The 16,230-nt window shown below is 47.5% G+C and overlaps 1 protein-coding gene across 4 annotated transcripts in view; it reads left to right on the top strand.

Annotated features, from left to right (window-relative positions):
- LOC310649303 (vigilin-like) overlaps window positions 1-11,758 on the top strand; it is an 86,196-nt gene extending 74,438 nt beyond the window's left edge. For all 4 annotated transcript variants that reach the window (XM_083377635.1, XM_083377632.1, XM_083377633.1 and 1 more), the window contains 6 exons: window positions 2,170-2,304; window positions 2,720-2,863; window positions 4,192-4,371; window positions 5,104-5,220; window positions 7,154-7,285; window positions 10,128-11,758. In XM_083377635.1, the coding sequence (XP_083233761.1) occupies window positions 2,170-2,304; window positions 2,720-2,863; window positions 4,192-4,371; window positions 5,104-5,220; window positions 7,154-7,285; window positions 10,128-10,220 (801 nt within the window). In that variant the 3' untranslated portion in view covers window positions 10,221-11,758. The remainder of the gene's footprint in view (window positions 1-2,169; window positions 2,305-2,719; window positions 2,864-4,191; window positions 4,372-5,103; window positions 5,221-7,153; window positions 7,286-10,127) is intronic.
- The last annotated feature ends 4,472 nt before the right edge of the window (window positions 11,759-16,230 follow it).

Genomic DNA, 16,230 nt, shown 5'->3' with positions numbered 1-16,230 from the left:
TATCTTCAGAATCGTATCTCAATAAGCTAATTGGCTTCCTGAAATAGAGTCTTTGGTGTCTTCATTGTCCTCATCGGGAGGTTTTTCTTTATGCAAAGGAAATTGAGGGTGGAAGTTCATTCTCCCAGCTGGCGGGTTGTATTTTCCCGAATTTTCATTATCGGGCTGGGTAACACCTTCAGCAGAATTGAGGGGATGCCCCATCACAAGACCCTCACTTGACGCAAACCACACCTGACCCATTACAAGACCCATCACGAGACCCTCACCGGTCGTGAAACTTCACCTGACGCGACCTCCCCACCACAAGGCTTACTGACCACATGAAGCCCTTACAAGCAGAAGAACACTGACATCCCCCTAAACTCGGTTGAAGACGTTAACTAGCCTGCTAACGAAATGTTTGGAAACAGACGCAGAAGCTCAGAGAAGGAACTCCAGCCTCATCTCACAGACCTCAGCCGTGGATATTCGCCACTTATTGCAAGGGAAATTGTCCTCTTCTATTGGTACAACTTGCTCAAGCTAAAACAAGGAATCAAATATCAACCCAGCGTGCGCCGGTCGGAGTTAGGTTCGAGCTTGGCGCATTCTTTGCGAATTTCTGTTTGGAGGCGAACTTTTAGGGGAAAAAAATTCTAAAATTCTGAATTTTGAAATGAGGATTTCTTTTTTTTAATTTATTTTATTTTTCACAGTTCCTTTAATATACCACAAACTAACCAATGAAATATAAACATTTTTTTCAGGTATATAACATTTGTTGTATCAGTAATGCTGTAGGTATTATATATCGCCATACATAAATACATACCCGTAAGTTTGGGTGCTGCTCGTCCATTTCCCCTTTCACTGTATCCACCCTCCTTCTCTCTCTTCCCTCTTCTCTACTTTCTTTCTCCCTTTCTCCTTTCTTTCCTACTTCCCTCTTCTTCCTCTCCTCTCTCTCCTCTTTCCCTCACCACTCCCCTCCCGTTTCTCCCCACTTCTCCTCCTCTTTCCCTCCAACCTTCCTACTTCCTTCCCCCTCCTCTACTCTCTTCCCTCTCTCCTCTCCTCTCCTTTCTTCCCTCCCATGAAATGAGGATTCCAACGATCTTGCTTAATAAACAGCCCAGACCACGCTCCCCCACTTCATTCTGCAGCAGATTTAACTCGTATGTGCTGCTCCACTCATTCACACATGCGTGTAACTGTCTTTTTGCGAGCTTATTAATATGTTCCCCAGCAATTCCCTCGACCAAAAACTCAGAACTGTCCCAGGCCAAGGTCTAATGGTCCGCAAAGCAATTGAAAGTTGCTCAAGGAAAATAACTCCGCCGGGCAAAACTTAAACCCACACACAAGAGACCTCACGTGGCAAGAAAGGTTCAGAGTCTTCAAGGATGGGGAATATTAATTCCAAGCACAATGTCAACCCAAAGTGAAACGGGAATCACGACAATCAAACAAACAGCTGGAAAGCCCGCACGTTGTTCTTCCAAGCAGCGCCTCCCTCTGTCTGCTGTGATAAATAGCCAGCTTTCCGGTGCAGCCCATCGAGACAGGCAGGGTCTTCTCTTGAGTAGTCTGGCTGGCCTTCGCTGCTCCAGCCTTTTCTCTGCCCTGCCTGTTCTAAGGACAGTGATGGCCAACCTTTTAGAGAGCGAGTGCACCAACTGCAACCCAAAACCCACTTACGTGTCGTCGGGTGCCGGGTGGGCGTGGCCCATTGGCTGGGCGTGCCCCATTGGGTGGGCGTGGCTACAGTGGTTTAATGGCAGACTGGGTGGGACTAAAAAGTTCAATCAATTCTAACTTTGCGAGATCTTTTTTTTTTCCCCGCGAGAAGTTGAAATTGATTGAACCTTTTTTTTTTTGCACGCGGCGGCGGAGGCCTAAAGCGAAAAGGTTTTATAAAACCCAGCTGAAGGCCTAGGACTGGGGCGACGGCGCGCGTGCCCACAGAGAGGGCTCTGCGTGCTCCCCCCCCCTTGTGGCACGCGTGCCATAGGTTCGCCACCATGGTTCTAGGATCAGATGCAGAGGGCAGCTCCTCCTCCTCCTCCTCCTCCTCCTCCTCCTCCTCCTCCTCCTCCTCCTCCTCGCTGGCCGTCTGTTTCCCAGGAAATGGACCACAGCTGTCCTCTTTTCATATTTTTTTTAACATGACGGTTTTCCATCCCGCAGGTGACCATCTCTGTCCCGCAGCCAGAGCAGCAGTCCGATATCATCAAGGTCACTGGCTTGGTCCCCAACGTGGAGCGAGCCAAGGCGGGCCTCCTGGACAGGGTCAGAGAGCTGCAGGCTGAGCAAGAAGATCGGGTACTTCCCTTTAAAAAAAAAAAGTTTCGAAGAAGACATAAAAAACAAGCACAAATTAATACCAAGTTGGGGGTGGGGGTGGGGGGAGGGAATGAAGGAAGAGTCGGAATGAGGGAGGGTAGAAGGAAGGAAGGAAGGAAGGAAGGAAGGAAGGAAGGAAGGAAGGAAAGCAGAATAAGAAAGAGTAAAAAAAAAGCCGAAGCTGCTTCTGATTTCCTCTGCAGCAGACGTGAAATATCTCTTGTGATTGCCCCCCCCCCAAAAAAGAGATCCAGTACCTCAAGTCAGAACTTGCCCTGGGTCTCCCACAAAGAGTGGCAGCTCCCCCCCCGCCTGCTGCTTCACACAACACACACACACACACACACACACACACACACACACACACAACCTGCTGATTTCCTCTCCTCTCCAGGCCCTCCGGGGCTTCAAGCTGACGGCGAGCGTGGAGCCCAAGTACCATCCCAAGATCATCGGCAAAAAGGGGGCCGTCATTTCCCAGATCCGCAAGGACCATGATGTCACTGTCCAGTTCCCCGACAAAGGGGATGAGCATCAGGTGTGTGTGTGTGTGTGGGGGTCTCTTCCCTCTTTGAGCGTGGGATCTCGGGGGTGGTGGTGGCCGAAAAATACCTACCTGGCATTCCAATGAGGCGCCTCGTGTTTCACACAAAAAGCAAAGGTTGCTTTGGCCCCTCCGCCACCCCCTCTTGCTCAACTGCTCATTCCAAATGGGGCTACTCAGTTTCCTGGCTTGATTGATATAAAATTCATAAGGATAAAATGGGAGCTTGCCAAGGGCTGAGACCCCTGAATAGAACAGAACAGAACAGAACAGAATAGAATAGAATAGAATAGAATAGAATAGAATAGAATAGAATAGAATAGAATAGAATAGAATAGAATAGAATAGAATAGAATAGAATAGAATAGAATAGAATAGAATAACAGAGTTGGAAGGGACCTTGGAGGTCATCTAGTCCAACCCCCTGCTCAGGCAGGAAACCCTATACCATTTTAGACAAATGGCTGTCGTGTCTCTTCTTTAAAAACCTCCAGTGATGGAGCGCCCACAATTTCTGGAGGCAAGCTGTTCCATTGGTTAATTGTCCTCACTGTTAGGAAGTTTCTCCTTAATTCCAGGTTGCTTCTTTCTTTGAATAAACCATGGCTGGACTTAAAAACTTACCTGTTCCAGCAGTCCGGCCTGGCCTGATAGCTCTAATTGGGGTCCCAGTTTGTTTTTTACTATTGTTTTTTTCACTATTGTTCATTCTGTATACCTACCTTATTCTGTACACCGCCCCGAGTCCCTCGGGAGAAGGGCGGTTTATAAAAACAAACAAATAAATAAATAAATAAATAAATAATAATAATAATAATAATAGTAGTAGTAGTAGTAGTAATAGTAATAGTAGTAATAATAATAATAATAACAAAAACAACAACAACAGCAAGAAGAAGAAGAAGAAGAAGAAGAAGTAGTTGGAAGGGACCTTGGAGGTCATCTAGTCCAACCCCCTGCTAAGGCAGGAAACCCTATACCATTTCAGACAAATGGCTGGCCAGTCTCTTCTTAAAAACTTCCAGTGTTGGAGCATTCACCACTTCTGGAGGCAGGTTGTTCCACTGATTAATTGTTCTGTCAGGACATTTCTTCTTAGTTCTAGGTTGCTTCTCTCCTTGATTAGTTTCCATCCGTTGCTTCTTGTCCTGCTTTCAGGTGCTTTGGAGAATAGCTTGACCCCCTCTTCTTTATGGCAGCCCCTGAGATATTGGAATACTGCTATCATCTCATCCCTGGTCCTTCTCTTCATTAAACTAAGACATAACAAGAAAATGAATTCTCTTTCTTGCTGCTTTCATTCCCACTCTGCCTCCTCTAAGGACCTCATCACCATCACCGGCTACAAGAAAAACGCCGAGGCTGCCCGAGACGCCATCTTGAAAATTGTGGCGGATCTTGAGGAGATGGTCAGCGAAGATGTCCACCTGGATCACAGAGTCCATGCCCGCATCATCGGTGGGAGAGGCAAAGCTATCCGCAAGCTCATGGAGGAATTCCGGGTAGGGGTCTCTTCGGCTTAGGTGGGAGACAGTGCAGGGGACTTTCCCCTCCCAGGGAATTCTGGGAAAGAAAACACAAAGCCACGGTGCCCCACCTCCGTTTCTGCTCTGCCCATCTACTATAGGTAGTCCTTGACTTAAAACAACAGTTCATTTAATGACCGTTCAAAATTACGCAGACCTATGACCATTTTTCACACTTAACGATCCCATGGTCACGTGATCGAAATTCAGACGCTTGGCAACTGACTCATACTTACGACGGTTGCTTTGTCCCAGGGTCACCTGATTCCCCTTTTGCCACCTTCTGACAAACAAAGACAATGTAGAGGAAGCCCAGATTCTCTTTGACAGCTGCGTTTCTAACTTTAACAACCGCGGTGATTCGCTTAACAACTGTGGCAAGAAAGGTCGGAAACCGGGGCACAGTTCCCTTAACAAACGTCTTGCTTAGCACAAGGAATGGCTGAGTGAAACGGTAGCCAGAGGCTTTTTTTTTTCTTTATGTGTGGAAAGAAAAATCAACTCGCCTTGTTAAAGAAGTTAAAAAGTAACATCTCCTTGGCTTTGTGGCTTTGTTTGGACTACAGGAGGTCAAATGTGACTGGCTCTTATTTTAAGTTCCCAGTTTGGGATTTTAAAGCTCTGGGATTTTCTCAGTCAACTTCTGGAGACCAGCCAAGATCAGGTAAGGGGTTACCTTGTTTCAAGAGAGCTTTTTCTTCTTGGCAGGTGGATATCCGCTTCCCGCAGCTGGGTTCCAGTGACCCGGACAGAGTCACCGTGACGGGGTTGCCTGAAAACGTGGATGACGCAATTGACCACATGCTTAACCTGGAAGAGGAATATGTGAGAGGGAATTTGCATTGGTTTTTTTGGGGTGTGTGTGTGTATGTGTGTGTGAGAGAGAGAGAGACGGGTGGAGCAGTGGGCTAATGCCTCCTTAAGTAACACCAGCTGCCTGCAATTAGTGCAGGTTCGAATCCCACCAGGCTCAAGGTTGACTCAGCCTTCCATCCTTCCGAGGTAGGTAAAAAGAGGACCCAGATTGTTGGGGGCAATTAAGCTGACTTTGTAATAATGCTGCTTGGGGTGTGTGTAAAAGCCCTAATAAGCAGGCATATACATAGAATGAAGGCTACTGCTAAGCTTGTAAGCCGCCCTGAGTCTTCAGAGAAGGGCGGTATATAAACGGAATTAAAATTTAAAAAATAAAAAATAAAAAAATAAAAACTGATTAGAAAGCGGTTGAATGAACAGAGTAGAAGGGGATCTGCATCTTTTTGTTCTGCTACTTCACTGTTTTCTCGTCAGCTGTGCAGCTGGCGTGGTGGGGAGACTTTTTGAGACCAAATTCCCAGTGAAAAACCTTTTCCCAAGGTTGCTGCTTTGTGTCCCCGCCTCACCAGCATAGACCAAGAGAAGAAACCAACTCCACAAGACAGTTAAACTTTCCTTGGTTATTATTGGCTAGCTTCTTTACTTCCTCTTTTGCCACTACCGTATTTCCCTCAAAATAAGACCTACCTGGAAAATAAACCCTAGCGTGATTTTTCAAGATGCTTGTAATATAAGCCCTATCCCCAAAAATAAGACCCAGTTAAGATCGTCAGCCAGACGGACACAGTTAGTACCGTATTTGCCCCAAAATAAGACCTAATGCGTCTTTTGGAGCAAAACCTAATATAAGACCCCGGTCTTATTTTCAGGGAAATACAGTAGTTGCAGGTAGAATCATTAACTGTAGCTTCCACAAAACCCCTGACCTGATCAGCAGGTGCATTTGAACAAAAGAGTGAGCTTTCGTTAATCTTAATCTTGGCTGGGTTTTACAAACAGCTTGACCTGTTCCACAGATCCAACCTGTTTCATAAGTTTTAACGCTTGAGTGCGTGGTGAGATCATTGACAGTGGCAGGTTTCGGTAATCCAGCTGTGCGGTGTGAAAGGAGTAGTTGCATATTCTGGACATGCATCCCCAAAACCCAGTGCCCAAAGGAAATGAGATACCAGTTATTTGCATCTCAAATGCCCTCTTCAAGCAAGAGCAGGAAAGAGGACGTCGTGCCAGCTGCCCTGCCAGGCAAGGCAGTGAAGTGGCCATATAATAACCAGCATGGTTATTGGTGGACTCCAAAAGCAGCTGTCTGGTTCTTTGAAGAAAAACTCTGTGCTGATTTTCTTTTAGAGGGCAAGAACAGGCATGACTTTCTCATCCCCAAAATAAAATATCTCTCCTCCTCTCTCTCTCTCATCTCTGTCTATTTTATCTATCTGTATATCTATTTGTCTGTCTGTCTGTCTATCTCTCATCTCCCTATATCATTCATCTATCTATCATCTATCTATCTATCATCTCTCTATATCTATCTATCTATATCTATTATCTTTCTATATCTATTTCTATATCTATCATCTCTATCTATCTATCTATCTATCTATCTCATCTCCCTATAGATGATAATCTAGCTATCTTCTATCTTGTATCTAGCTATCACCTATGAATCATCTGCCATCTATATTATCAATCTATCATCTATATGTGTTTCTATTTATAATTAATTTATATTATCTGTCAACCTACGATCTATTATCTATCATCTATTGTCCATTTATCATCTGTCTTTATCTATATATCTTATCTTCATCTACCTATCAAATTTATATAGCTGCCCATCTCACAGCAAAACAAAAATTGGGGAGTTATCGTCCACAGGCCAGGAATCTTTGAATACATCAACAGTGTCTTTTCTGGCTCTTAATGGACAGCTGTCTCATTGCAGATGATGGATGTGGTGGAAACGGAAACCATGGCTGCATACATGAAGCCTCCTTCCCGCTTGGAAGAGGAGCCTCGGGGCCCTGCCAAGGGCTTTGTAGTGCGTGACGCTCCCTGGAACGCCTCTGGGAACAAGGTTGGCCACACAACACCGTCTGGGGCCCCTCCTTCACCGCTATCCCCTTAGCTTGACCAGTTGACCAGATCTTGATAACAAGTTGGAGGACTGAGATCCATCTCCCTAGTTCCAAATTATTTGCGGTTGATCCCACAGTAGCCAGATGTTTATAGATTGAATTTGGCATTAGGACGCTGAGCTTGTCAATCAGAAGGTCGGCAGTTTGGCGGGTCGAATCCCGAGTGCCGCGTAGCAGTGAGCACCTGTTACTCGTCCCAGCTTCTGCCAACCTAGCAGTTCGAAAGCACGTAAAAATGCAAGTAGAAAAATAGGGACCACTATGGTGGGAAGGTAACAGCGTTCCGTGCGGCTTTGGTGTCTAGTCATGCTGGCCACATGACCACGGAGATGTCCTCGGACAAGCGCTGGCTCTTCGGCTTTGAAACGGAGATGAGCACCAGCCCCTAGAGTTGGAAACGACTAGCACGCATGTGCGGGGAAACCTTTACCTTTACCTTTATCCCCCTACTGAGTCCTTCTCCAAAACCCGGGATAGGCAGATGGGCTACATTACAGGTGGCCCTCGACTTTCAGCATTTCGCTTATAGTGACAGTTCCAAGTTACAAAGGCAATGAAAAAAGTGACTTATGACCCCTTTTCACAGTTACGACCATTGCAGCAATCCCCGCCCCCGTGGTCCCGCGATTTGCATTCGGATCCTTGTCAACTGACTCGCATTTATGACCGCTGCAGCGTCCCGGGGGTCACGTGATTCCCCCTTTGGCGACCTTCTGACTGGCAATGTCAACGGGGAAAGCCAGATTCCCTTAACGACCGTGGGACTTAACACCGCTGCAGGGATTCACTTAGTAACCACTGCGGCGAGAAAAGTCGTAAAATGGGGCAGAACTCGCTTAACGAAATTTCTCACTGACTGAGCAACGTAAATTTTGTATTTAAAAACAAATACAAGTAGTACTTGACTTTTAACAACAGTTCATTTAGCGACCGTTCAAATTTACAATGGCATTCGCATGGCTGTTGCGGCCTCCCCATGGTCACGTGATTAAAATTCAGACACTTAGCAACAGACCCGTACTTACGGCAGTTGCAGTGTCCCGAGTGAGGTGATCCCATTTTGCGACCTTCTGACAGGCAAAATCAATGGAGGAAGCCAGATTCACTTAACAACCACGTTGCTGACTTCACAACCGTGGTGCTTCACTTTAACAACAATGGCAAGAAAGGTCGTCCAATGGGCCACAACTCCCTTAACAAATGCCTCCCTTAGCAGCAGCAATGTTGCACTCAATTGTGGTCGTAGGTTGAAGGACTGCCTGCATTGTGTGAAACGCTGGGTGCATTTTTAATTTCTCAGCTTGCCCCTGAATAAAGCACCCCATCATTTAAATAATAAATAATAAACCTTTATTGTCAAAGTACAACATGTGTACATTGAGATTAGCTCAGCCTCCCCCCGTGCTCTCTTCCCCCAACACACAGTGACAACAAACCCTCCATCCCACCACACTAGGTGAACCAACTACACCACACACCGGCCTCCCAAGTCAATTCTGCATAAGATTATGTCCCATTTAAAAGCCTAACAGCCCACGGATAAAAGCTATTTTTCAGCCTGTTGGTACGGCTGGCTATATTCCTGTATCTCCTACCGGATGGTAGGAGAGTAAAGAGATATCGTCCAGGGTGTGAGTCATCCCTGAGAATCTTCCTCACTCTTCCAAGGCAACAAGCCCTGGCGAGGTCATCCAGTGGTGTCAGGGGACAGCCCACAATGTCTTGTGCTGTGCTCACCACCCTCTGTAATACTTTCCTATCCGCGGCTGTCAGACCAGCATACCAAACCACAATACCATACGAGAGGAATATTCCTGATTCACATCAGAGCTTCTGCTCTTGGGCTGTCATCTAAAAGACAGTAGGCTTGGAAGGAATAAGGGGGGGAAAATAAACTCAGCAACTGAGTTTTTCCTTTTTTTCATTGTTAAGTTCTTACCATCACTGACTGGAATAGACATACCATGTTTCCCTGAAAATAAGCTTTAACGTGGTTTTTCAGGATGCTCATGATATAAGCCCTGCCCCCCGCCAAATCAGCCCCAGTTGTCAGCCAGATGGACGCATTTAGTACGTCCATTGCAACACACGACGGACATATTGAATTATAAAATAATAATACTAAGGTAAAGGTAAAGGTTCCCCCGCACATGCGTGCTAGTCGTTTCCAACTCTAGGGGCCGGTGCTCATCTCCATTTCAAAGCCGAAGAGCCAGTGCTTGTCCAAGGACGTCTCCGTGGTCATGTGGCTGGCATGACTAGACGCCAAAGGCGCACGGAACGCTGTTACCTTCCCACAGTAGTGGTCCCTATTTTTCTACTTGCATTTTTTTATGTGCTTTCAAACTGCTAGGTTGGCAGAAGCTGGGACAAGTAACTCTGTTACGCGGCACTCGGGATTCGACCCGCCAAACTGCCGACCTTCTGATCGACAAGCTCAGCGTCCTAACCCACTGAGCCACCGCGTCCCTTTTAATAATACTAATATAATTATAAATAAATATTATTGACATTATTTATTTGGGAATAAATGTAGACTGTTGTACATGAAATAAATTAAGACATCAGCTGAAAAACAAGCCCTAATGCATCTTTTGGAGCAAAAATTAATATAAGACAGGCTCTTATTTTCGGGGAAATACGGTAGTTGAAAGAAGGGACTTAGCTTTGCGTCAGCTACACTAACTTATCTAGTGCAGATCATCCAAAGTGTCCCCTTTCATTTTGGGGTACCGAAAGAAAGCACACGCTCCGAACTCAACTCTCCTCTTTTTGTTTCAGGCCCCCGACGTGAGCAGCGCCGAAGAGTTCCCCATTTTTGGCACCGGCGTGGTCCCTAAGCAGGCATCGGTTTGGGGCCCCAAGAAGTTTTGAGGTCAGGGACCACCACCATGGCTGGCTCTCCAGGAAAGGCCTCGTGGGGCGGGGCGGGGGCTCCGTGGCACCCTCAGCTTCTTGCCGCCAGCTGCCTCTTGCCGTCCAAGACTCTCTCCTCCTTGTCCTCGTCCTCCTCCTCGCCTGCACTCCTCTCCGCGACTCTGCAAAACCATTAAGCGATCAAAAAAGCCATAGCCCCCCCTCCTGTTCTTCTCATGGAGCCAAAAGTAGGCCAGGTTTTGTAAGCACACGTATGTAAAGGAGCCTCGTGCAGCTAGTGGGGTTGCCCCCCCTCCTCCTCCTCTCCATTTGCCAGATTTCAGGGCATTACAACTCCTAGCTAGACCCCCCCCCCCACTTCCGCCTCTCAACCGAGAAAGGCGTAAGGCCCCCAACTTTTCTTAGCTGGTCCCTTCTCCCCCCCCCCGGGGTGCTGAGCGTGGGCACGCATCCAGATCTCCTGGAAGAGCCGGAGGGTTTTTTTGGGGGGGTGGTGGTTCGGACTTGATGAGGTTGAAGCACAGTTCCTCCTTGCCCACCCAAACCATCGCCCTCTGCTTTTGGATGCCAGGAGCAGCTTAATCTTGGCTTGTTTCCTGCCCCCCCCCCCCATTAGTGAATTTGGAGCCGGGGAGCAGCAAAAGTGGAAGAAGCATCATCGTTGCAAGGAGGAAGTGTGTGTGTGAAGGTCTAGGAACAAGATTCTGGCTTGGTGTGGGTGAAAGTCCCACTTTAGCAAGCAGTTAGCACTGAGAAACCTTGGCAACTAGCAGCCTTCCTCCTCCTCCTCCTCCTCCTCCTCCCCCCTTTTTCACCTCCGTCTGGAGTCTGAGAATGTTTTTAATATTTTTTTTCCCTCTTCTCCCTCCATTTTCATCTGTTTCCCATCTCCTCTTCCCCCCCTGGATCCCCCCTTTTCTCCTTTCCCCGTGTCTTCCTTCCACTTGCTTTGAACCGTGTCGGGGGGAAAATATGCAAGGCAAAGTCTCCTTCCCTTTCGGTGACTAGTCCTCATCATCCTTCCCAGGTTTTAAACTGTGATTTCTCGAGTGAGAGTGTGTATGTGTGTGTTTTGAGTGTGTGTCCACACAAGAGTGCGGGTAAACGAGAAAGGCGAAGATGCGAGTTAAGACACCCCCCCCCCAGCTCCATCTCTTCTTTCCCCCCCCTCCCCACGTCCATGTTGCCCTATCTGCGTGACGGGGCACAACGTAACAAATGAAAAAAAAAAGGAAAAAGAAACTCAACTTAGCGGAGCGACATAACCTGTTTTTTTTTTCCATTTTTCTTTTTCTTTTTTTCTTCTGAAGAAGGCAGGGTTTTGGGGAGAAATGAAAATATGACGAAAATCAGAAGACACTATTGGCCTTAAACAGGAAAAAAAACAACAACATCCGGGTGGGGCATAATAGGGAGAAAAAAGAAACTTACGTCTGACAAAAGGAAATATGCAAACTCTGTAGGTCACGCAGTGACCGAATTTTTTTTTTTTCTAATTCCAAATTAAAAAAAAAAACAGTGTGGGGAAAATAAAACTTTTTGGGTGGATTTTTGATGCGCCAGTCAAGCTGCCTCAGGGTCTTTTGACTTTGTCCAAGCTGAAAGGGAAATCTAAATTGTTGTAGCTGCTCTTCTGTTGCTATTCCAGTGGAGAAGCGAATACAGGCTGTCCTTGACTTACAACCGTTCATTTAGTGAGCATTCGCAGTTACAACGGCACTGAAGAAAAGTGACTTAGGACCATTTTTGCACTTAATGACTGTTGCACCATACCCATGTTCATGTGATTGATATTCAGATGCTTGAAAGGTGGTTCACATTTATGACGGTTGCGGCGTCCCGGAGTCATGCAATCCCCTTTTCCGACCTTCTGACAAGCAAAGTCAATGGGGGAAGTCAGACTCACTTAACGACCATATTACTAATTTAACAACAATTTAACAATGGTATAGGGCAGGGGTACGCAACCTTGCCTCTTTCATGACTCGTGGACTTCAACTCCCAGAATTCCTGAGCCAGCCATGCTGAGGAGAAATGGAGAGGTTTCCCTTCTGAGCCATGCTGGCTCAGGAATTCTGGGAATTGAAGTCCACGAGTCATTAAAGAGCCAAGGTTGCCTACCCCTGGCCCGGTTTCCTGCCTGAGCAGGGGGTTGGACTAGAAGACCTCCAAGGTCCCTTCCAACTCTTGTTATCCTATTCTAACTGCAGTGATTTGGTTAACAAATGTGGCCAAGAAAAGTCATAAAATGCAGCAAAACAAATATCTCACTTAGCAACCGTCACACGATCAAAATTCGGACACTTGGCAACTGGCATGCACAGTTAATCCTTGACTTAATGACCAGAATTTCCTTTGCTAAGCCAAGGAGTTGTTAAAAGTGAGATTCATCCTATTATATGGTCCTTTTCCCCCCTCCCCCCCAATTGTTTATAATCAAATCACTGGTCGTTAAGTAAAGCGTGCTGTCGACGTGGAATCCAACTTCCCCCATTGACTTTGCTTGTCGCATGTCGGCAGGCAAGGTCACAAATGGTGAGCCCATGTCCCCATCACAGCGCAACTGTCATAAATACACGCCAGCTGCCCAGCACCTGAATTTTGGCCACGTGACCTCCAGGAGGATTCTGCAACAGTCGTAAATATGAAAACTTGTCCCAAGTCAACTTTTTCTCCCAGTGCTTCTGTAACTTCAAACGGTCACTGAGCAAGTTGTAAGTCAAGGACTGCCTGTAGTCGCTAAGGCAGGGCTTTTCAACCAGTGGTACAGGTACCACCTGTGGTACATTGGCACCTGGCAGGTGACACGCGACCATGCTAGAACAGTGGTAGCGGGGAGGGGAATGAGCTGAACCGGTGGCAGCACCGCACAAGCCTGAGCGAGAGACGGCTGGAGCTGCAGGGCTGTCAGGGCTCAGTGGAAGCGCCAGGATCGGCGCCAGGCTCCAGCTGGAGCTCCAGCTGGAGTGTTGCAGCATCTCCAGGGTCTTGTGATTTACATTCAGATGCTTGGCAACTGATTCATATTTATGACGGTCACAATGTCCCAGGGTCATGTGAAGTGACCAAAACCTGCTGCAACCACCCAGCAGAGTGGTGGGGGGGAATAAATACCAAACACACCCCACCCTACCCCCGCTGCCAATCCTCAACAGAAATGCTCACAACAATGAAAACCTTGGACAGGAGGAAGAGCGCCACCAGGCGGGCAGGCAGGTGTCTTGCTCGGCTGTGGCATGGAGGGGGGGCACTTTTTTCACTAAGCGAACTGTTGTAAGTCGAGGACTACCTGTACTTCATCACTTTTTTTTTTTTTTGGTCGTCAAGTTTTTGACACCTCGCTAGGCGACTGGTGGTACTCGGATGTGGCCATATCCTAAAAGTGGTACAGTGGGTGTAAAAAGGTTGAAAAGGCCTGTGCTAAAGAAACAAAGCTGAGGCAACCATCTTATGTAACAGCCATCACACTATACTCTTTGGTGTTCTTCTCATCCCTCCAAATGAGGTCTTTCCGGCCTGTTTGGAAACACAATCCAATCTGCTTAAGAACTGCCGTTTCGGTTGACAGATTTGACTCTCTAATCCTACGGGGTCAAAGCAGCAGGCCAAGGTTGGGACGCGGAAAGCACTTCTGGGCTCTGCTCAGTGCCGATTCCCTTCAGAGGATCAGCCAGGACAACTCAAGCCGTTGTTGGCTTTCTGCTTTTCCTCCACTATAATTACTTACGAAACTGGAGAGGGTCCACCAGCACAGCCAGTTAGGGGCGGGTTAGGGTGTCTTTCATCTCACCAAAACTCCACCAAATGCTTAAAATTGTGAGGCGGGGGGGGGGGGGGGGGAAGGCAAATTCACCATTCAGGTGATCCTTTAGCAAAAGTTGTACCTTGCTTTGTCAAGCCTGTCTTGTAACAGTGTTAAATCACAACGATCAGAAATGGTCGGGCCCTAATGAGACTCACTTAGGTGAGATGGCTGGTTGTAGAGAAAGAAATTAAAGTGAGAGAAAAAGAGAGGAGGGGAAAAAAGAAAGTTTGGTGTAGGGGTTAAGGCGTCAGGTTAGAAACCAGGAGACGGTGAGTTCTAGTCCTGCCTTAAGTACAAAGCCAGCTGGGTGACCTTGGGCCAGTCACTGTGGCTGAGCCCTAGGAAGGACGTAACGGCAAACCTCTTCTGGAAAACCTCGCCAAGAAAGCTGCAGCGACTAATCCAGGCAGCTACCAGGAGACACATTCACCCCTCTCCAAAAGCCACATCAGTTTTTTGTTTTATGTATTAAGGAACTTGGCCGATGCTATTTATGGCTTAGCACAGGGGTAGGCAACCTCGGCTCTTTTATGACTCATGGACTTCAACTCCCAGAATTCCTGAGCCAGCTATGCTGAGGGAAAAGGGAGAGGTTTCCAAGCTGAGCCATGCTGACTCAGGAATTCTGGGAGTTGAAGTCCATGAGTCATAAAAGAGCCGAGGTTGACCTACCCCTGGCTTAGCATATCGAATGGACCCCCTTGTTGGTCATTATCCAGCAAACTATGATAATGGAAACTGATTACATATACACACGTTGAAGGTGAGTCTCACAAGTTTGCCTTGTGCAGCCCACCAAGAAGGGACAAGGGAGCTGCAATAACCCACAGTAACTTTCTGGCTCTATCTCAATTTGGCTAATCACCGGCCGTTTCCTATACGTAAGCATCTATTTCCGGCGAGCCTGTCCCTTTCATCCCTGATTTGTTTTTATTTTAATGCAAATGGCTTTATGTACCACAGGAAATGTGAAAAGGGAGTTTGCAAACATAAATGAAAACACAAATTAAAGCAGCGGACCAAGGACGCAGGAGGCATCTTTAATTGACAGCAAGCTTGAAAAACACGATCCTTCCCTTGCCTTGGAAGAGCGAGGAAGATTCTCAGGGAGGACTCACACCCTGGACGGTATCTCTTTACTCTCCTACCATCCGGTAGGAGATATAGGAATATAGCCAGCCGTACCAACAGGCTGAAAAATAGCTTTTATCCGTGGGCTGTTAGGCTTTTAAGTGGGACATAATCTTATGCAGAATTGATTTGGGAGGCCGGTGTGTGGTGTTGTTGGTTCACCTGGTGTGGTGGGATGGAGGGTTTGTTGTCACTGTGTGTTGGGGGGAGAGAGCACGGGGGGGGGGGGGGAGGCTCAGCTAATCTCAATGTACACATGTTGTACTTTGACAATAAAGGTTTATTACTTATTATTTAAATGATGGGGTGCTTTATTCAGGGGCAAGCTGAGAAATTAAAAATGCACCCAGCGTTTCACACAATGCAGGCAGTCCTTCAACGTACGACCACAATTGAGTGCAACATTGCTGCTGCTAAGGGAGGCTCAGCTAATCTCAATGTACACATGTTGTACTTTGACAATAAAGGATTATTATTATTATTATTATTATTATTATTATTATTATTATTATTATTATTATTATTATTATTATTATTATTATTATTCGCCTCCAATAGGCGTCCATTCCCGGCAGCTAAGTGGCGGGCACGCTCGGCCAAACCCGCTGCACGCATTCAGACGAGACGCTGCTCGGCCCGAGTCAGTGCCTAGCTCCGCCCGAGACACCGGGACCGGGACCGGGACCGAGCCCTAAGCAGCATTCGAACCACCTCGGATGAAGGCGGTTCATACGATAAGCGCGTCGAGTCCGGCGCAACCCGGAGGTCTTTCCCCTGAGCCGGCTTCCAGCTGCTCTCGCCCGAGCCAGCCGGTGCGCACCGACCGCCCAAGCCTCTCCGGAGGCTCCAGCCGGCGGATCAGAGCCGCAGCCCGCCTCCCTTCTCGTCCCCGATCCCCCATCCCGGCTTCTCTTTTGCTTTTCATTCATTAAAAATCGCCTCCCGCGCGTGCGCGTGCGCGCCCCGTCCGATAAGGGAAGCCGCCGTCCCGCGGCCGCATAGCCCGACGCTGCGTAAAAGCCACGGCGCGCGCGGGGGCGTGGCGTCCTGGGAACTGGGCAGCCGTTGGCC

Source organism: Vipera ursinii (genome assembly GCF_947247035.1).
Source record: "Vipera ursinii genome assembly, chromosome: Z".
Classification (NCBI taxonomy): Eukaryota; Metazoa; Chordata; class Lepidosauria; order Squamata; family Viperidae; genus Vipera; species Vipera ursinii.
Note: the sequence above shows the minus strand (reverse complement) of the source record. Positions and strands in the feature narration are given on the sequence as shown.